Raw genomic sequence first — 19,068 nt, 5'->3', positions numbered from 1 at the left:
GAGACCAGGACTTCACAGGTTGTTATTATTCCTTTCCAGGAATTCAAAACCAGCTACAGAAGCTTTCACACCACCCTAAAGCAATCAGGTTTTCCCTACAACCCAGGCGGTGCTGCTACACAGTGAGCTTCGAGCACAGTAATGAGTAGAATCTCGCCAGGCTGTGCAGCTCCAGTGCCCTCAGCTCAGAAAAGCAGCTTCTGGATTCCTCAGTTTCACCTGAGAGATCCCGACCTTGGGCGAGTGTTTTGTGTGCCTCAGTCTGCCCTTCCTAACAGCTCAGCACTTTCAGGCTGATGCTGGGAGATGCTCTTAACTCACCTGTTTGCTCACACCTCAGAACCCTTTTCAGTTTACGGGAGACAGAGAGGCGAGACTGGTTGTCTTCTAGACTCAAACTCAGTGTGAGAAACAAGCCCCACTTTCTCCCTGTGTTCGTGCTAAATGCAAGAATGATTTGTCAGCCATAAAGGGCATCAACCCTTGACCAAGAAAAGCTGCTGTTTATATGATTCTTCCATTAAAAAGTTTTGTCAAACACCCCCCTTCCCTCCCAGCAGGTTGTGTCATGCAGGAAATATCTCTTGGGAGTTGATGACTTTGTAAACAGCTCCTTACAGAGGAGACGTGCACTGATAAGTAAACACAATTAGCTTCAGCACGTTAACTGCAAGCCTGAGAGGTTTTCCTACTTCTTTTTATGTGTGATTTGTGTCTTGAAAGCATGGAGAATTTAAAAGAATTGATGTAAAACAGATATTCAAGGATTAGGCAATAGCTCAGCATTTGGAGAAGTGTCACAAACACTAGCTGGGGCACAGGGGAAGGAGAAGGGGAGGAAAACCATTCAAGAACTCTTCTGCCACAGTTTGTTTTAACGTTATATAGGATATCCTGTTACTAAAAACCCAGAGAGCTGGACCCAGGCATAGAGTCACAGCTGGATTTATGGGGAGAAGTTTGCCTTTAACTGATTTTAAAAGAACAGAATGGTAATAGTATTTGCCATTAGGTCTTCTAGGAAGTATTTCATATCATCCATGGAAAACTTCTTCAGGAAGTTAATATCTGATCTTCATGATCTTTGTGTTAAAGCAAAAGCATGGCGCTGATACTATCTATCTTCATCCATTTTGCTTTTTCCCCCAGAAACTCCCTTGCATGTTGAGCAACATGTACAGCTGAATTATAAATCATTGACTAAAAGCTAGTTTCTCTTTCTCCCTTTGAGGGCATTTTTGAAGGACTCCAGAACATCAGCCTGAGGATCTGATGCTTTCCCTTGTGCTTAAATATACCCTTCAGAATAGCCTGAATGTGATTGCTCTGGACAAAATCTGCATTTACCGTGGCTAAATGTCAGCCCATCGTCCTCAGCTGCCAAGCAGCAAGTGGAAAAAACATATTTTCCAGAAAAATTCATCTCGCCATGATGGGGATTTTAAAAATAGATCAGATGAATCAAGGTCCCCAGATGCACAGTCGTCTCTGAAAGGGGAACCAGTGGTGACTAACCCAGATATGAAAGCCTACAATTAGAATTGATGACTACTGGACTGAGATGACTCAAACCCCGTCTCTGAAACCTGGAAACAGAAATAATTATTAGGCTGCAGCTGGGATGGAAAATAATCTCTGCCTGGACTATCCTTGGACAAGCCAAACAAAATAATAAATCAGGTACATTATACTAATGCAAAATACTAAAGTAGTAGGCAACTACTTAGAAAAAATTAAACCAAAGTGATGAAAAGCATTGATGTATTTTTTATTTAGCTTGTCTCCTTCTGCTCTCAGCCACCTCTTTTAGCCGACAGAATTTAAATGTTATTGTGACTTAGCATAAATCCTCCTCAGCAAAAAGTATTGGATGTGCAGGTTCTAGCAGTGCTTATAAATTCATTTCCTTTAAAAGAGTCACAAACAATAGAAGTGTTTCTAGGGCTGTTTTTCTTCATTCTATCAGATATCGTAATTATGGGTAATTCCTTCTTCACGGGACCCCATCATGGGGTTCAGTCGCAATTCACGCAGTGTTCAGCACAAGGCAGAAGGAGGTCTTCTGAATAGATGTGCAGGAATGTGCAGTGCCCTCATTACATCAGGTGTCTGACTTATTTCTTCTGCCACCTCAGCTCTGTCAGGTGACAGCTGTTTGAGTTTGGCTGGGGGGAGACCGGTGGCGATACATGCAGGAGAGGAACTTCCTCGCAGCTCTTCTGAGGGCAATCTTCACCTTCACATTCCTCAGGCTGTAGATGAAAGGGTTGAGCATGGGAATCACCATGGTGTAGAAAACCGAGGCTGTTTTCCTTTCCTCTTCTGCATGACTGGAGAGGGGGTGGAGGTACAGGAAAGCTGCAGAGCCATAGAAGAGGGCAACGGCCATCAGATGGGAAGTGCAGGTGGAGCAGGCCTTGTGCCTGCCCTCCACAGAGCGGGTGCTCCAGACGGCGAGCAGGATGAAGGTGTAGGAGGTGAGGATGGCCAGGGCTGTGGTGGTGACAATGAAGGCGGCACACGAGACCATCACTACCTCGTTGAACCGGGTTTCAGAACATGAGAGCAGCAGGAGTGGTGGGATTTCACAGTAGAAGTGATTGACAACATTTGGGCCACAGAAGGACAATCGGAGGAGACCAGCGGTGTGCACCAAGGCGCTCAGGCCGCCGGCAGTGTAGGAGCCCACCACCAGCCGGACACGGACCCTGTGGGACATGACAACCACGTAGTGCAGAGGCTGACAGATGGCCACGTAGCGGTCATATGCCATGATGGCCAGAAAGATGGCTTCCGTGGTGATGAAGACCGCATAGAAGAAAAACTGTGTGACGCAGCCGTTGAAAGAAATGACATTCCTACCGGTGAGGAGGCCCGACAGGAGCTTTGGAGTTACGGATGAAGAATAGCAGGTGTCCAGGAAGGAGAGGTGGCTGAGGAAGAAGTACATAGAGGTGTGAAGCTGCGGGTCGGTCCTGATGAGGATGATCATTCCCAGGTTCCCCACCAGAGTGGTGATGTAGATGAGTAAGAAAACCATGAAGAGCAGCTCCTGCAGGTGGGTGAAGCCCAAGAGGACAAACTCCGTCACACCCGAGTGGTTTCTCCCAGTCATGCTCCTGGTTCTGGCACAGGGGATATGGAGAGAAACACAGAGGAGAGGTGAAATCATTTCTCCAGCTTGCAGGACTACACAGTGCCTGAGGCTAAAGCAGGATTTGGTGTTTCCTGGGTGAACAGACATGCTTATATGGAGAAACAATGACAGCTACCCTCAATGGGCAGACTGATGATCAAAACCAAAGCAGTAGCCAGCAGGTCACAATATGAAAAAAAAAAATCTTAAAGCTGGAGCCTGTGCCCTGGCCAGCACACTGGAAAGAACTGATCTTGGAAAAGATCTTGCCAATGACCTCTTCTCATGAACAATCCAGATTCTTTCCAATGGGTATGGAAATATGATTTATTTTCCCCTAGGGAAAGTTTCTTATTTATGGAGAAATAAATACACCTTAATTTGCCACTTTAATTAAATAGATTAGAGACCATGTTAGAGTGATTTTCTGACTCTCTAGTGATATGTTTGGAACAATTATAGTGAGACTAGCATACCTCTTTGCAATTCTATGTATTTATAGCTTCAAGAGAAAACCTTTCGCTTCTAATTGGAATTATAAACAAATTGCATAAATGTGAACATCTCAAATAAAGTGTATCTCTCAAAAGGTCAGTGACTAGGGCTAAATCATTGGCTCCCCTTGGTTGCAGCTGTAGATTCATAAATGTATTGGGTAGCCAGCAGGAACAAAGATGCTCTATTGCATATACACACATATATACATTAAAAGAAACAAAAAAACCAACAACAACAACAACAAAAACACGTAGTTTTTCACACAGGGTGGAGAATCCATCCTTTCCCTCGTTTGCCTGTTCTTACATATCATCTTTTTCCAACCTAAATGATTCTATTTTTCTATGATTCTTGTGCCCCTTGAGTCTACTAATATAAGGAATTTTTATCCAACATTTGAATTCAGAATTAGGATTAGAGTTCAGACACCCTTGGGTATGGGATTTTTCCTTCAGAAGGGACCTTAATGTCGCACTACATTGCTTGGTGGCAGGGTTCCTGCTTCTGCAGGGCAGTGGGCACACCGCTTAAGAAAACTCTGTTTTCCAGGATTCCCTTTTTTTTTGGATCTTTTTCGCAAGTGGTCTCACTTGCACTGGTCTCAGCTTTCTGTTCCCAACCTAGTGAACACAAACACAGCTCTTCATGTTCACTCCTGCCCATAGCTGCCTTTTGGAGCTCAGGGTTAGGTTTCCCTTCTCTGCACGAGGAATCGGGGCTTGCTGTGAGCTGCTCGCTGTGATCTTCTAAATACCGTCTGTGCTCTGCTCCTTCTGGGCTCGCTCAGACTGCACTCATCCAGTGGTACCGCGTAGAGGTGCTACTGAACATGTATTGTCCTCTTTCTCCCTTTCTTTCTTCATCTCTTTGTTGCATTTTGTTTTTTTAATCACATTAATTTGCCTTGATATGCTGGAGCTTCTGCAGTTCTCTTCTATTGCCATGAAACCACGCGCAGACAAGACCTCACGAGCTGGGTGATGACAGAGGATCCTGCGGAGAATGTACAAAGCCTTCGAATGGCTGCCAGAGATGTTCAGCCTCATGTCATCCAGCACAAACCTGCCTCAAAATTCACAAAAATTCACCTTTTCTGGTCCACAGCATCTTGAGTTATTCTCAGGAATGTCCTCACTGCTCCTTGGGCTGAAGGTGCCATACAAGCTCCATTGGTCTGCCTGACACCAGAACAGTGTCCCCATCGCAGCCCTCGCATGCCTGGGAGATTTAAGCCTTATCCCACACCCACAGGACAAATTACCAAATTACCAATATTACCATCGCAACACCTGAAAAACAACGAGCTTTCCCCAAAGAGCCTGGGTTAAACACAGAGATTTTTCTCTGGGGTTTATGTTTTAGGGATGGGACTCCCAAAGCACATCAGAAATGATGTGGGGCCCAAGCAACTCAACTTACACACACAGTTTTGTTGTGAGGAATGAAGCACAAAGCAGTGTGGTTTTGCTGAAGATTTAAATTTGAGAAATTTTGTTTTTCTCCCACATTCCAGGAAAATAACATTTGATAACTCTAAATGATAGATTAATTTGAGGAAATCATTGTTTTATCTTGCAGCGGTCAGATTAATTTTCTTTTGTGCTAGATATCTGCCTATGGCAGGTGTGGATATAATAAAGAAAAAGTTGGTTGAAATGCAGATATCAATTTGTTGTAATTTTCTGTGTTTCGAGACAACATGTCATTTTCTATTTCTGCTTTAATACATTCTTGCACCATCGCTTCCCTTCGCAGGGCCTCCAAGCTGCTCTTCAAGCAGCTTTCACATGGATGCAGCACTCTGCAGGGTTGTCTATGGGCAGGAGATGCATCACCCCTTCACCGCTCGCTGGAAACTCCTATTTCACATTACACAACGTAAAGGGTGTTGGGTGGTGCACTTGGACTCAGGTAACTCTCCTCTGAACATCTGCAGCAAGGTGCAGGAATCCCAGTCAGCATAGTTTTTTATCTTTCTGCTGGCCACACACCTTGGCATTCAGTGCCACTGTAATGCTTCTCCTGTGTCAGACGCCTTAAAGGTTGCCAAATATCTAATGTCTCACCCCAAAGGGACCAGAAATTGCCCTGTAGTTGTGAGGACTCAGCTTCTCATCCCAAGAACAGACCTGTGTGACTGCCGAGCCCGTCTCAGCTGTTTCCCATCCATGTTTCCTCCCAAGCCCATTGTGGTGGGAAATCGCGCCATGGTTCACTGACAGCCCCAGCCTGCAGGTGGTCATCTTCATGGTGTTCCCCATGATATATGTTGCCAACCTAACAGGAAATCTTGGGATGATCCTCTTAATAAACCTCGACCCCAGGCTTCACACCCCCATGTACTTCTCCCTAAACCACCCGTCTCTCCCAGAGGTCATCTACTCATCCTACATCACCCCAAGGCTGCTCCTCAGCCTCCTGGCAGGGAGAAGAGCCACTTCTGACGTGGGGTGCCTGGTCTAGCTTTGTGCCCACATGTCCTCCTGGCTGCCATGGTGTACAACTGCTACATGGCCATCTGAATCCTATGGGGCACAACACCTCCACCCGCACCTCCCACCTCCAGGAGATCGAGCAGCCTGGACCAAACAGCATCCGTGCTCTCCAGTGTGGTGACCCCCATGCTGAGCCCCCTCATCCACGGCGTGCAAAGGAGGAAGGCACTGAGACACGAGCTTAGCTTGTAGACGAGCAATGCCAAGTCAGGTGTTCCATGGAGTGAGATGGGAAGAAGGGAAAGCCACAGCAGTGGTTTGGGGGGATCGGTGCTAGAGCAAGTGGGAGGCACCCACCCAAAATGTGGGTGAGCCCCATGCTGAGGTGTGCTTTCAGTTTTGGAGGGATAGAAATGAAAGCTGAAGTACAGGATGAAAAAGGAGAAGAAAAACATAGCTTTATTTCCTTCTCTCTGATTTATGACCTCCAGCAAATTTGAAGGGAAATTCATTTTCTTTGTAAACGACTGGTTTTCCTGGCTGATGGACATCATCAGACCGCAGAGAATTCCAAGCACTCCCATCAGGGATGCTTTACAGCAGTTCAGCCAGAAGCTGTTGCACAAAGAGGGGCAAATACTCACTGAAAAAGGCTGGTTGTCACCTACATCCCATGCTGCATCCCACACACACTTTTGACTTGTTTTGTGGTATCTATTGGTCCTGTTCCTCTGGCTGCCGCTCAGGGGGCTCATCGTGTAAGACAGCGCAATGCAGAGCTCCGGCACCCACTTACCAGGAATGGGCCAAGCAGGGATTTAATTACTAAAGCACAAGAGAGACCGGCCTCCGTCAGAAAGGTGCCCTGGGCTTTGAAGGCTTTGGGACAACCCTCCCTGGACGGAGTCCCCCAAAAGCCAGGCGCAATGCAGTGCTGGGAGATGAGCACAGCCAGCCACTCGGGGTGGGGGAATGGACCACCTTAGAAGGAAAACTTTAGCACACTTTTATTGATAGAGAGTGTATTGACAATTTTGTGTAATTAAACAGTGTATGCATTTAAATAAACTTCATGCGAACAGTGTTCTAGTTCTCACTGTCATTTCCTCAGATCACGTTCAGTTGTCTCAGCAGGCGTGAGCACACCTCTCACTGGAGGAGAAACTGCCCCAGATTGCGGTGCCCTGCTCGGTCTTGGCTTCATTCCCATCCCTGAGGGCACTTTTAAAAATGGGAGTGACAAGTGAGCCAAGCCTTGCTTGCATTGCAATCTCCTTGCTGCCTCTTCCCTCCCAGATGTCCTCTTCCTAACTCATCATTGCTTCTTACCCTGCTGTGGCTATCAGCACCGTACAGCAAGGTCCCCAAACTCTCTCTTTCAGAAATGGTCATTCCAGGATGTCGGCACTTGGTTGTTTCACATCCCAGTAAGTGTTTACCTGGTCTCTAATTAGCCATAAATTTTCTGGACCGTTTGTGGTGAGCATGTAACACAGAAACCAAAATGAATTCATTGCCTTTGAAAAACATGTATACAAACATATACATACCTATACTATGAGATGTTGGGGTCCTTTTTAATGATATTGGCTCACATAGTGGGAGATATTGTTATATCTTAAAGCTATAGGCTAACAGTCTGTGATTTGTTCCACACTTGAAGGAAAAAAAAAAAAAAAAAAAAAAAACAGACCACAAGAGGAGACAGCACTAGATGTGGTTAAAATTGTGCAGACTGTGAAAGAGAAGACAGAGGAGCAGGCTAATGGTGATGAGGGGAGACCATGAGCTCTGTAACACCCAATTTCTCCCCCTGCTTTCCAGCGAGACAGCTCTGCTCACCCTGTCCAATCCAAAGTTTTAAAGCAAGGGAGGTTCATTGGCAACACTCCATACTGCTGCTGCCACGGAATTCCCCTCATTTATGTCATCACAAGGAATTAAGCGCCATGAAGCACGAGACAAGCTGTAAGAGGAAATGCTTTTTTTTTTTTTTTTTTTTTAAACACTGATTCCACCCATGGTTAATCCAGGAGGGACAGTAAGGTTATGAGCAGTCAAACCACCAGCAGTTGAATTACACTCTGTCAAATGCTGGGCATGGTACATGTGTACTGAATTCCTCTAGGTACACATGTGGGCTCTGTGCATGCAAGAGAGAAAACAGAGGAGAAAGCATCTGTAAAAAATAAATAAATAAATAAATAGATAGATAGATAAATAAATAAAAATAGAATTAATCTGTGTTTTGTTACTAAACAAAAATGAGATTTTTTTTCCCTTCCTTTTCAGAAAAAAATAAAATAAAAAGTGTATTTTTTTCACTACAAGCCACTGATGGTTGCTGCTACAAAGAGTATTCAGAAGTGAGAGGTTTCATGTCCATGAAGGTAGAAAAGAAAACCAGTGGTGTGATTTGTTCTCTGTAGAGAAAAGCAGTCGATTGCAGATGGGGTTATGAGTGATCTTACTGGTAAACCTGGACACATTATGCCTAAATATGCACTTTTGCAATTTCGCTTGCTGACAAATAGTCTGGCACAGCCACATTACTATCCAAGCTATGGTACTGTTTATGGTTTTTAAGTCACAAAATTTCTGGTATTCAAGTGAACCTTCCAAAACCTCCCATTTTCCTATGGGCTAAACTTCACTCTAGTAAAGTTTAATTTAAATTTAAAGTAAAGTAAAGTAAAGTAAAGTAAAGTAAAGTTTTTAGTAAAGTTTAATTTAAATTATTCATGTAAGCTTTATTAATAACTAGCAGAAAGAAACAAGAGGCTGCAGAGTGACTCCTCCTAAACTGATCGTGTTCGGCTGCCCAGAAGTATTTGTAAATACTGATTAATTTATTAGTGGAGTTGCTCTGGTGACACCAAATTTTTCAGTTCTGTGAGACAAACATTAACAGGCCTGCAGACAAATTACACAATTTGCTGTAGCAAAAACACACACACACAAAAATATATATATATATATTTGAAGGCCAATCTGCTACTGCAAATGCCAAACACACCGGTCACATAACTTACAACCTCATTTACTTACACTGTTCAGGTTCTTTTCCTGGCTCTGAGTCTCCTCAAAGCCTCCTTCACCTCCTGGTTCCTCAGGCTGTAGATCAGGGGGTTCAGCATGGGGGTCACCATGGTGTAGAGCACTGCAACCCACTTGTCTTCTTCTCTCGACTTGAGCGAGCTTGGCTTTAAATAAACAAAGAGGCCGTTCCCGTAGAAAATGCTGACGGTGGTGAGGTGGGAGGCGCAGGTGGAGAAGGCTTTGCACTTGCCCTCGGCTGAGCGGATGCTCAGGATGGTGGAGATGATGGCGATGTAGGAGACCAGGACAACGAGGCCGCTGGAGACACCGAATAAAAATGTCGGAACTGTTATTGTAAGAGAAGTGAGAGTACTGTCAGATGAGGAGAGAGAGACCAGCAGAGAGAGGTCACAGAAGAACAGGTTGACCACGACGGAGCCACAGAAGGACAGATTAAACATGCCGATGATTTGCCCCATGCCATTCACCAGCCCGGTCAAGTAGGAGCCACCCACCAGCTGGACACAGAGCCTCGGGGACATAAGGACCGAATAGCGCAGCGGGTGACGAACGGCCATGTAGCGGTCGTAGGCCATCATGGCCAGCAGGAAGCATTCGGTGACCAGGAAGACGCCGAACACAAGGACCTGGGTGACACATCCCACGTAGGAGAGGGGCTTCTGCCTGACCAAGTCAGCCAGCAGCTTGGGGGTGACAACTGTGGAGTAGAGGAGGTCTACCAAAGCCAGATTGCCCAGGAAATAATACATGGGGGAGTGGAGCTGAGGGCTGGTCCTGATTAATATGATTATCCCCAGGTTCCCTAGCAAAGTCATGAGATAAACTACCAGAAAGACCGTGAAAAGGGTGAGCTGAAGCTCTAGATTTCCTGTGAACCCCATTAAGCTGAATTCGACTGTCTGCGTGCAGTTTCTCCCTTGGCTTTCCATGAATGAGCACAGCAGAAGATAGTGAATAAGCTTTTGCAAATTGTCTATGGCTGAACTCACGAAACCAATACTGCAGCCCAAAAAGCTGGACCTGGAGTGGCTGTCACAGGTGGCATCCAGGAAATACAGTCATGAAAGACAGCCTGATCCTAAGAGAGAGAATCACAGCTAGGTTCATCAAAAATGACAAAGGAAAAATAAATAATGGATAAATAAAATCATCACTGCACATGCAAAATCACATATATCAAGAAAATATCTGTGGTCCATCCCTTAAAGTCCCTCCCAGACGGATCCCGACTTTCCCTCCATCAATAATCTTTAAAAAGAAAAAATATCTAAAAACATCCTGCCCTAGGTCATCCTCAGTTTGGAATTTACCTCTATGAATTCTTCTCATCTTAATATTTATCTGTTATCTATAGAAGTCCCTGTTAAACCTCATGAAAACAGCAAGCGAGGGCAGCATTGCTTCTTCTACTTAATAGAAGAATACTTAATTCTTGCACATCACCAGCCCTGTGAATCGCAGTGTTGTTCAAAATTACACAATTTATCTCTATTCCCACAATGGTCCTTTCTTCCTCCTCCCCCTGTGACTTCTCTGAGACATGCAGCTATGAAGCAACTCTGCAAAGGGACTTCCCTAAGAAGCTGTCTTCACCTAATATTGCCTTATGGGATCTGGAGTCATCACTGCTTTGGGACCCAGGGACTTGAGGAGCAGTCCCAGCCCCAGGGAACTCATAAAACTCACCTTTGCTCTAAGGTGCAGTATTAAAAAACGTTTATGTGCTAAGGCAAAATGAAGTTGGCTTGGTTTTCCTCTAGCTCTGAGAGAAAAGGGTTGGTCTCCAGGTTCCAGCTCTCCGGGAGTTATCCACTCCTTTTTATTCAAAGGAGAATAAATATGTGTCTGTTTTTGTGCCTTTGCTTACCCACCAACTTTAGTAGGGACCTCCAGAATGGGATTCGTTGTACCCCATTTCTTATTCAGCACAGATTGAGACCCAAAGCTCAGTGCCTGCTGTTACCGTGAGCCTTGCAGTGAACACGGCTCCAGCCAACGCAGTCAGCAGGGCCGATGCATCTCTCAGCTGATGACTGCTGGTGTCTGACCTGGACCACACCGATGTACGTGACCAAATCTCCCTCAGCCACAAAGGGCACTGACATACAGAGTCACGGAATCATGGAACAGCTTGGGTTGGAAGTGACCTTAAAGCTCATCTGGCTCCAACCCCCCTGCCACAGGCAGCGATGTTACCCACCAGACCAGGTTGCTCCAAGCCCCATTCAGCCTGGCCTTAACTTCTGAAGTTCAAGGCCCTGACTTTGCTCTTTGCCAGGCTCATGTTCCTCAAGGTCATTAACTCCTCAAGCGCATGGTTGCTGCAGCCCAGGCTGCCTCTGATGTCAACCTCTTCACCGAGTTAATCCGCGCTGGTGAGCACCAGGCCCCATAATGCATCTCCTCTGGCTGGTTGGTGACACGATGCTGCTTGATGCTAAGAGCCACGTCCTTTCCATTTGAGGTGACTCCCAGCCCTAATCACCGAGTAAAAAAGGGGACGTGGATCCTACACCTGAGATAGCGGCATTTGCTCGGGCTTACGTTTAAATCAGATTTAACCAGAATTAAGGTAGCTCCACCTAAAATAGAGAGCTCCAGCGGATCTCTAAGATCCAGCACCTGCTTCCTGCAGGGGACAATTTCAGAAGCAAGACCCTGAAGACACGATAACCAGGGTTAAACCACTGTTTGTTGCCTTATTTCTGCCTCCTTAAGTAAAACAAACTTCAGCTGGAAGCTCATTTGCATCTAAAGTAGGAGGAGCGTTTGAGACGACACAGAGACAAAGCTACAACAGTTTTTGAGGACGTATCCTGCCCGTCGAGAGGAGAGGCTGCCAAAGCAACTGGCAGCCCAACAGAGCAGATGCAGGTGCCAGCCCCATCTCTGCTCGCTGCTCGTTTGCTCCCCACTCGTCAGGATTAGGAAGCTCTTTCTGGTTTCCCCAAGGACAGCAGGCACGGCTTACAGGATGGGCAGGAAAATGGTGTCATTTGGCTCTGTGAGACAGGGCTCAGTCAGGAAGCCACGAAGAGCCAAGCAGACGTGCTGGAGCCACAGACTTGTATTTTAGCACACCAAAAGTTCTTGTTTGCATTTAAATTCAGAGGAGGGTGGAGGTGAGACTGGCTGGACACAAAGCCTGGGGGCCATGTTCATTAAATATTGTATTTCCCGCACTGCCAAATAACAGCCGCAGGTCACAGCAGCAAGACGAGGCACGCTGGGGCCATAAACAAAACATTAAAATAGCGTAGAAGCTTCTACAAAAAGAAATAGGTGGCAATTGTCCCTTTGCCTAGGTTAAACAGCATCCTGAGGATGGCAGTGGTGGAGCAGCAGGAGCACGGGGGATTGGCAGTGCACCAAGAACTTCACTTTGCCTTGATACCACCAGCAAGCGCCCCACAGGCTTCACGTTAGGGCCGAGGAAGGAGCTCAGGCTGAGATTTCCTAGGGTGAATTTGCCACATGGGAAACCCCAGTGAGGTGCCCCCCTCGGCAGGGCGGCTGCAGAGCTGATAAGCCAGGAATGGGAGAGCGAACCCTGAGAGGGAGACACCCAGCGTGCTCCGAGAGTGTGTTTGCTCCAGAGTGATGGGAAAGACAACGATGGGCCGGATTAAAGAGTAACCAGGAGTTATCAAGATTCTCAGGAAACAAAGGAGGACTCAGACCCGCTGCCTAACATGTCCCTGAACGCATAGGTCTGGGCTAGCCATGTGTCAACAGATCGTCAGGTCACCGCCATCCAGATTTGATTTAATCCAGATAAGCAGCCTCTGCCCTGCCGCACCGCCAACCCAAACTATTGCATGGCCCTAGGGTATCACCAGAGCTCCAGGCGTCACCACAGTCCTTACAGATGGTATGGTATGGCTGAGGTGAAACCCAAACTGGAGCATTTGTTTTTTGTTTTTTTTTTTTTCATGCACACAGTGAGGCAGCACCCGCTTGTGCATTGTCTGCAGGAAAGCAGCAGGAGAGGCTTCAGGGCAGGCATCAGCACCAGTCCAGGCTGGCATGGGTGCAAAACTTTGGGTGGTTTGGGGCCTGAAGGAGAAGAGCACCATGGTTCCCATGAGCTATTGTGGGCAGGGTACCATGGGGACCATGCCTTGTCTCACTGTCCACGTGAAGACCAAAGGCAAAGGAGTGGAGCAGTGGGCAGGGGCTGTTTGGTAGCACCTACCCTTGGAGGGAGCACTTGCTGCAGTACACAAATGCTTTGCATGCGTGCCTTCATTCACAACAGAGGTCACCTGACCACCATACTTAATTTTTTATCTGTTAATCATTGAATGAGATTTGAGTATAAACAAGGAAAAACATTTCCCACGTAGCATACCAGTTAGTTGCTGTCATCTTTCTTTTTCTTGACAAAGGTGTTTCCGTCCTGAGGCCAGCTTTGCTGGCCCTTAACGACTTTACAACACTTCCTTGAAAGAGAGCTAGATTTCCTGGAACAACATGATTCACCTCGTTTGCCCCGATGTGCTGAGCAGAAGGGACAGCCTATGCTGCTCATTGTGAGAAAAACACCTTATTTAACCAAAAAACTGAGCACGTCACTCACATCTTTATTCTGCTTAGCCATACATGTACAACATACAATATCTTTTCATTTTTGTGAGTCTCCTCAAAGCCTCCTTCACCTCCTGGTTCCTCAGGCTGTAGGTCAAGGGGTTCAGCATGGGGGTCACCACGGTGTAGAGCACTGCTGCATGCTTATCATCCCTTGAGCTGGCCTTTAGGTACATAAAGATTGATGTCCCGTAGAAGATGCTCACAACAGTCAGGTGGGAGGCGCAAGTGGAGAAGGCTTTGCACTTGCCCTCGGCTGAGCGGATGCTCAGGATGGTGGAGATGATGGCGATGTAGGAGAGCAGCACAACGAGGCCGCTGGAGACGCCGAATAGAGATGCTAAAATCCTTAGCATAATTTGGTTGAGGGTAGTGTCAGAGGTAGAGAGCGATATCAGAGGGGAAATGTCACAGAAGAAGTGCTCAACGATGCTGGAGCTGCAGAAGGATAAACGCAACATGCCAATGGTCTGCCCCATGCCATTTGTCAGCCCCATGAGGTACGAGCAGGTCACCAGCTGGAAACAGCATTTTGGGGACATGGTGACCGAATACAGCAGGGGATAGCAAATGGCCACATAGCGGTCATACGCCATCATGGCCAGCAGGAAGCCCTCAGTCACCCCCAAAAGGTCGAAAATGAACACCTGAGCTACACACCCAGCGTAAGTAATGCACTTCTTCTCCGACAGAAAGTCAGCCAGCATCTTGGGGGCGATAGCGGTGGAAGAACAGAGGTCTACAAAAGCCAGATTGCCCAGGAAATAATACATGGGGATGTGGAGCCGCGGGCTGGCCATGATTAACACGAGCATCCCCAGGTTCGCCAGGATGGTGACAATATAGATGAGCAGAAACAGCAGGAAGAGGGCAGTCTGAGCCCCGGGGTCGTCGGCGAGCCCTGTTAGACTGAACGCGGTCACTCGGGTGCAGTTACTTCCTGCCATTAGCTCAACGCACACTTTCTGCGTGAAGCACGATTGTGCTGGCAGTTTCTTCTGCTACAGGCAGGTATCTCCCAGGCAAAAAGCCCTCTCCCCAGCGGGCCCTGTTTGGAGACAAGACCTAAAGGAAGATTTCAGGCACGGATCAATTAGAGACAGCTTGCCGAGAGACATAGCACCGCGTGGGTAACACAAACAGGGTGCTGCAAAACCCAAACTCTGCTTGAGCTGCACAGCACGGCTGGCGCTCACTCTGAGGCCATCCCACTCGAGCTGAAACAGGGACAAATGCAGTGAAAGGCAGAGAAACACAGTGCTCTTACAGTGTGGCACCAATTATTCACCCTTGCTCTCTTAGGCACATGCCACCCACCTGCTTCTTCCTTCTTTGCTGGGATTTCTTCTTAACTGTGAGCCCTGGGGACACAGAGGTTTGTCTTGGCTTCCTGATAGCCTCTTTTAGCTATAATTTTTTTTTTCTGGTTCTCTCTCCTGTTTTTAGAGAAATGGGGATTTTTCTAGAGCAACAGTCAACCCCAAAAACTGAACAATCCCGCCTTGAAAATACTTTTTGGGGAAAAAAAAAAAAACACCCTTTCAACCTGCCCCCTGCCTTAGGGAGTGAGCTCCATGGGTGTTCTTTACAGGAAAGCTTCTGGTCCCCATCCAGCAGCCCTTCGTGGCCAGTGGGCAGAGGAAGCCCCCTGAGTGTGCCCTCCTCTCTCCCATGGAAAGCAAAGGCAAGGCTCAAAGAACAAAAATGAGCATACGATGCTTTGCCCAGCTGAGCCACACCAGCAGTGCCCACAACCTCCCTGTCCCACAGCCATGCACGGACGCTCACAGCGCAGGTGCCCGGCGGTGAGGGACATAAAACCCACGCGCGTGTCCTTATCGCTTGCCCTCTCTGAGCTCTTTCCTTCTTGCAAGAGAAAACTAGGTGAGATGGGCGCTGCGAGGCTCTTACATTTTGGAGGTGTCTCCTTCTGCTTCCCTGGTGAGGATCTCGGGGATGGACACAAAGACATGCCTGCCCGAGGCTCTGCGGGGCAGCTGGGTATCTAACCACCATCAGCGAACGCCCCCACTATCACGTCACCCGGGGATTTGGGGGCCGAGAGCCCCAGGAGAGGGGCAAAGCCCAAAGCAGGTCATTATCCTATCTCTGCGCACCTTGGCTTGGAGAAGCAGTGTACCCAGAGGAGATGGCAAGATCAAGGGGGCTTCGGGCTCTCGTTAAAGCAAACCCCAGACCACCACGCGGCCGACCATGTCCGCTGCTTGAACACCCCAAAGGTCACAACAGCTTCACCAGTGTGCAGATTGACGTTATCACGACAGGGAGCTGGGCACGGGTGACAGAACACTTTTCCACCTATCTTCAGCTCCCTGTATGCAGGCCAATAGCTTGCAAATTTAGCTACGAGGAGCCGGTGGGAGATGGTGGTGACCTCGCTAAAGCCGAAGCAAATATCCCCCACTGCTCTCCTTATTGCCCACAGGGCCACCACCTCAACATCCAAGCCACCCGGGTGGGTTGGGTGTGATTTACCCTCAGTAAGTCCACGTTGGCTCCTCGTTGCCACCTTCTTGTCCTTCCTCTGCCTGCAAAGGGTTTCCAGGATGGTTCCTTCCGTGACCCTGCTGAGGCTGTGCGCAGCCCTTCTACGCTCCGTGATGCTTGGGGTCGCGCCTGGCTTCGTGGCGAGGAGAAGCTGTGCCAAGTGGGGTCAGGTTAGGCAAGTACCAGGCCCAGATGTACCACCCTGAGAACCTCGGGCTGTAGGAAGCCCCCTGCGGGGCACCAGGGGGCAAGCACCCAAGTGCCAGCGGAATCGCTGCATTCATGGCCCCAAAACAGGAGGCTTGCAGCCCTGGGAAGGAAGAAGTGAAACTGAATGATGCTGACACCCCGAAGCAACTACTTTCACAAGCCTTGTGGTTCTTTTAAGCCAACCACCCCATTTTCTGGCATCTGGAGGCCTCTCTCCCAAGGAACAGCTGCTAAAAGCCAGGTTTGCTGCACGGTGTCCAACCCCCCAGTCCCAAAACCCCCTGCTGATGGTGACTGGAGAGGTTATCTTGGGCAGCCTTTGCTGAAAACCAGGGGAAAGCAGAAAAATCAGCTGCGGGGGCCACGACACCGTGGCTCAGCATGCCGAGCCCCCGCCTCTGCTGTCACATCGCCGCTCGCACCTCCTCATCTCCCGCTCGATGCCGGCCCGCGGCTGACAGCGGGAGATGGATGGGGCCGAGCCAGCGCCGCAGGGGATGCAGGCGGGGCGGTGATGGATGGGGGGGGCTCAGAGAGGTGGTGCCCCCCACACACAGTCTGCTCCGGTCCTGCTCCCCAAAACCCGGTGCTTCTGGGGTGCTGATCCCAAAGGCGGCGTCACCGTCACCCCAGCTGTGTTAGTGGCCCCATGGCATTTGGGGACTCGCCCCTACTCTGTAGCACCGGTCACATCCCCGCACCTGCTCCTTCCCCAGCCCTGGGTACCCCCAGACCCAGCTGAGGGTCCCAAAGCCACCACTCATCCCTCGTCCATCACCGTCGCATCAAGGCGCGAAGGCAGCGTGGGGGGGGGGGGGGCTGTGCTCCCACTGCCCCCGAGGCCCCGCTGCTGCTCCAGCCCCCTCGTCTCCACCCCCGAGCAGGGGGATAAAACCCCCTCGGTGTGCTGGGGGGGCTGCAGTCCGGAGCTGGTGGAGCCGCGGCCGCATCCTGCCCACCCATGACAGGTAAAACCCACCCGTGGCACAGCCGTGCCAGGGTCCCTGCATGGTCCCCGCGACGCTCAGCCAAGGGGTGCACTTGGTCTATTCAGGGTGCCGGCTGCCCCACACGCTGCAGGGCAGGCGCGTGGTCCAAACCCCATAATTGTGGGGCGGCGGTGGGGTGGGGGGATGAAGCCATGCCATGCCGTGCTGGGGACCCCCCAGCCCTCCCCGTGAAAGAGGCTGGGGGTGCATGGGGTCATTTCCCAAAGAGGGGGTGCAGGAACCACAGCGCCCATCGCCCCCCAACCCTGCAGCCTTCCTGACCATGCCGGGCGAGGGCCCCCCCTCAGGCGCCATCCCTGGGTGGGCGTGCGAGGGGCCGGGGGCCGGCGGCAAGAACCGGCGCGTGTGCCACGCTGCGGCACGGCTGGAGATGGGCAGCCTCTGGGAGGAGTTCAACCGCCTGGGCACCGAGATGATCGTCACCAAGGCAGGCAGGTAGGTGGTGAGGAAGGGTGCGGGGGGGTCCCAGGGCAGAGGGCACCCCCCACAGCCTTCCCCTCCCCGCAGGAGGATGTTCCCCACCTTCCAGGTGAAGCTGTCGGGGCTGGACCCGTCGGCCGACTACGTCCTGCTGATGGACTTCGTCCCGCTGGATGACAAGAGATACAGGTGGGGATGGGGAGGGCTGGGGGCACGGGGGCCGCGTCCCGGTGGTGCTGAGCCCCCCCCCGGCCCCGCAGGTACGCCTTCCACAGCTCCTCCTGGCTGGTGGCCGGCCGTGCCGACCCGGCGGCCCCCGGCCGCGTCCACTTCCACCCCGACTCGCCCGCCAAGGGGGCCCAGTGGATGCGGCAGATCGTCTCCTTCGACAAGCTCAAGCTCACCAACAACCTCCTGGACGACAACGGCCACGTGAGGACGTGCCGGGGGGGAACACGGCGGCGGAGAGGTGGCGAGGAAGGGGGATGCCCACCGCCCGTCCCCTGTGTCCCCCCCCAGATCATCCTCAATTCCATGCACCGCTACCAGCCCCGCTTCCACGTGGTGCTGGTGGACCCCCGGCGCGACAGCGAGCGCTTCGCCCACGAGAACTTCAAGTCCTTCAGCTTCCCCGAGACCCAGTTCATGGCGGTGACGGCTTACCAGAACCACCGGGTGAGCTGGGGCCGGGGGCGGGGGAAGGACACAAGGGGGTTCCCCTGATCCCCACGCCCCCTGACCCCCCGATCCCCGCAGATCACCCAGCTGAAGATCGCCAGCAACCCCTTCGCCAAGGGCTTTCGGGATGGGGAGCCCGAGCCATGGTAAGACCCTGGGTGCTGCCATGATGCCACGGTGATGGGCTCCGTGCTGCCTGCCCTGAGCCACCCCCATCTCTCTTGCAGGTGTGGGGGCACGCTGCCCCCTCCCCGGGCTGCTGCACAGCAGAAAGGTCGGGGGGCTGGGGGCCGCGCTGCCCCCCCGCTGCTCCCCCACGGCCGTGGGGCGCTGGCAGCCGTGGCCCCCCCTGGCTTCCCCGCACCGCCCTTCCAGCCCCTCGCATACCCCCCCAGCGTCTACGTGGGGGCCAAGCCCCGCGCCGGCCCCTACCCGCCGCCCCCCCTGCGGCCAGCCAGCTTCAGCAGCGCCGCGAGCACCTTCGGCTATGGGCAGCAGTGAGGGGGGACCCCCTGCGCCCCCCCCT

The 19,068-nt window shown here is 50.4% G+C and overlaps 2 protein-coding genes across 2 annotated transcripts; one reads left to right on the top strand and one right to left on the bottom strand.

Annotated features, from left to right (window-relative positions):
* Positions 1-261: 261 nt before the first annotated feature.
* LOC310901153 (uncharacterized protein) lies at positions 262-14,663 on the bottom strand (the record flags this gene model as incomplete). The annotated part of the gene is made up of 3 exons (XM_083840283.1): positions 262-3,268; positions 9,135-10,108; positions 13,745-14,663. The coding sequence occupies 3 exons, from the start codon at positions 14,661-14,663 to the stop codon at positions 2,141-2,143; spliced, it is 3,021 nt and encodes a 1,006-aa protein (XP_083696409.1). The 3' UTR covers positions 262-2,140.
* A 2,917-nt stretch (positions 14,664-17,580) lies between these two features.
* TBX10 (T-box transcription factor 10) lies at positions 17,581-18,975 on the top strand (the record flags this gene model as incomplete). The annotated part of the gene is made up of 3 exons (XM_083837097.1): positions 17,581-17,879; positions 17,952-18,053; positions 18,125-18,975. The coding sequence occupies 3 exons, from the start codon at positions 17,581-17,583 to the stop codon at positions 18,585-18,587; spliced, it is 864 nt and encodes a 287-aa protein (XP_083693223.1). The 3' UTR covers positions 18,588-18,975.
* Positions 18,976-19,068: the final 93 nt, after the last annotated feature.

Source organism: Anser anser (genome assembly GCF_964211835.1).
Source record: "Anser anser genome assembly, chromosome: 5".
In the NCBI taxonomy this organism is placed as follows: domain Eukaryota; kingdom Metazoa; phylum Chordata; class Aves; order Anseriformes; family Anatidae; genus Anser; species Anser anser.
This window is presented reverse-complemented; position numbering and strand designations above follow the sequence as displayed.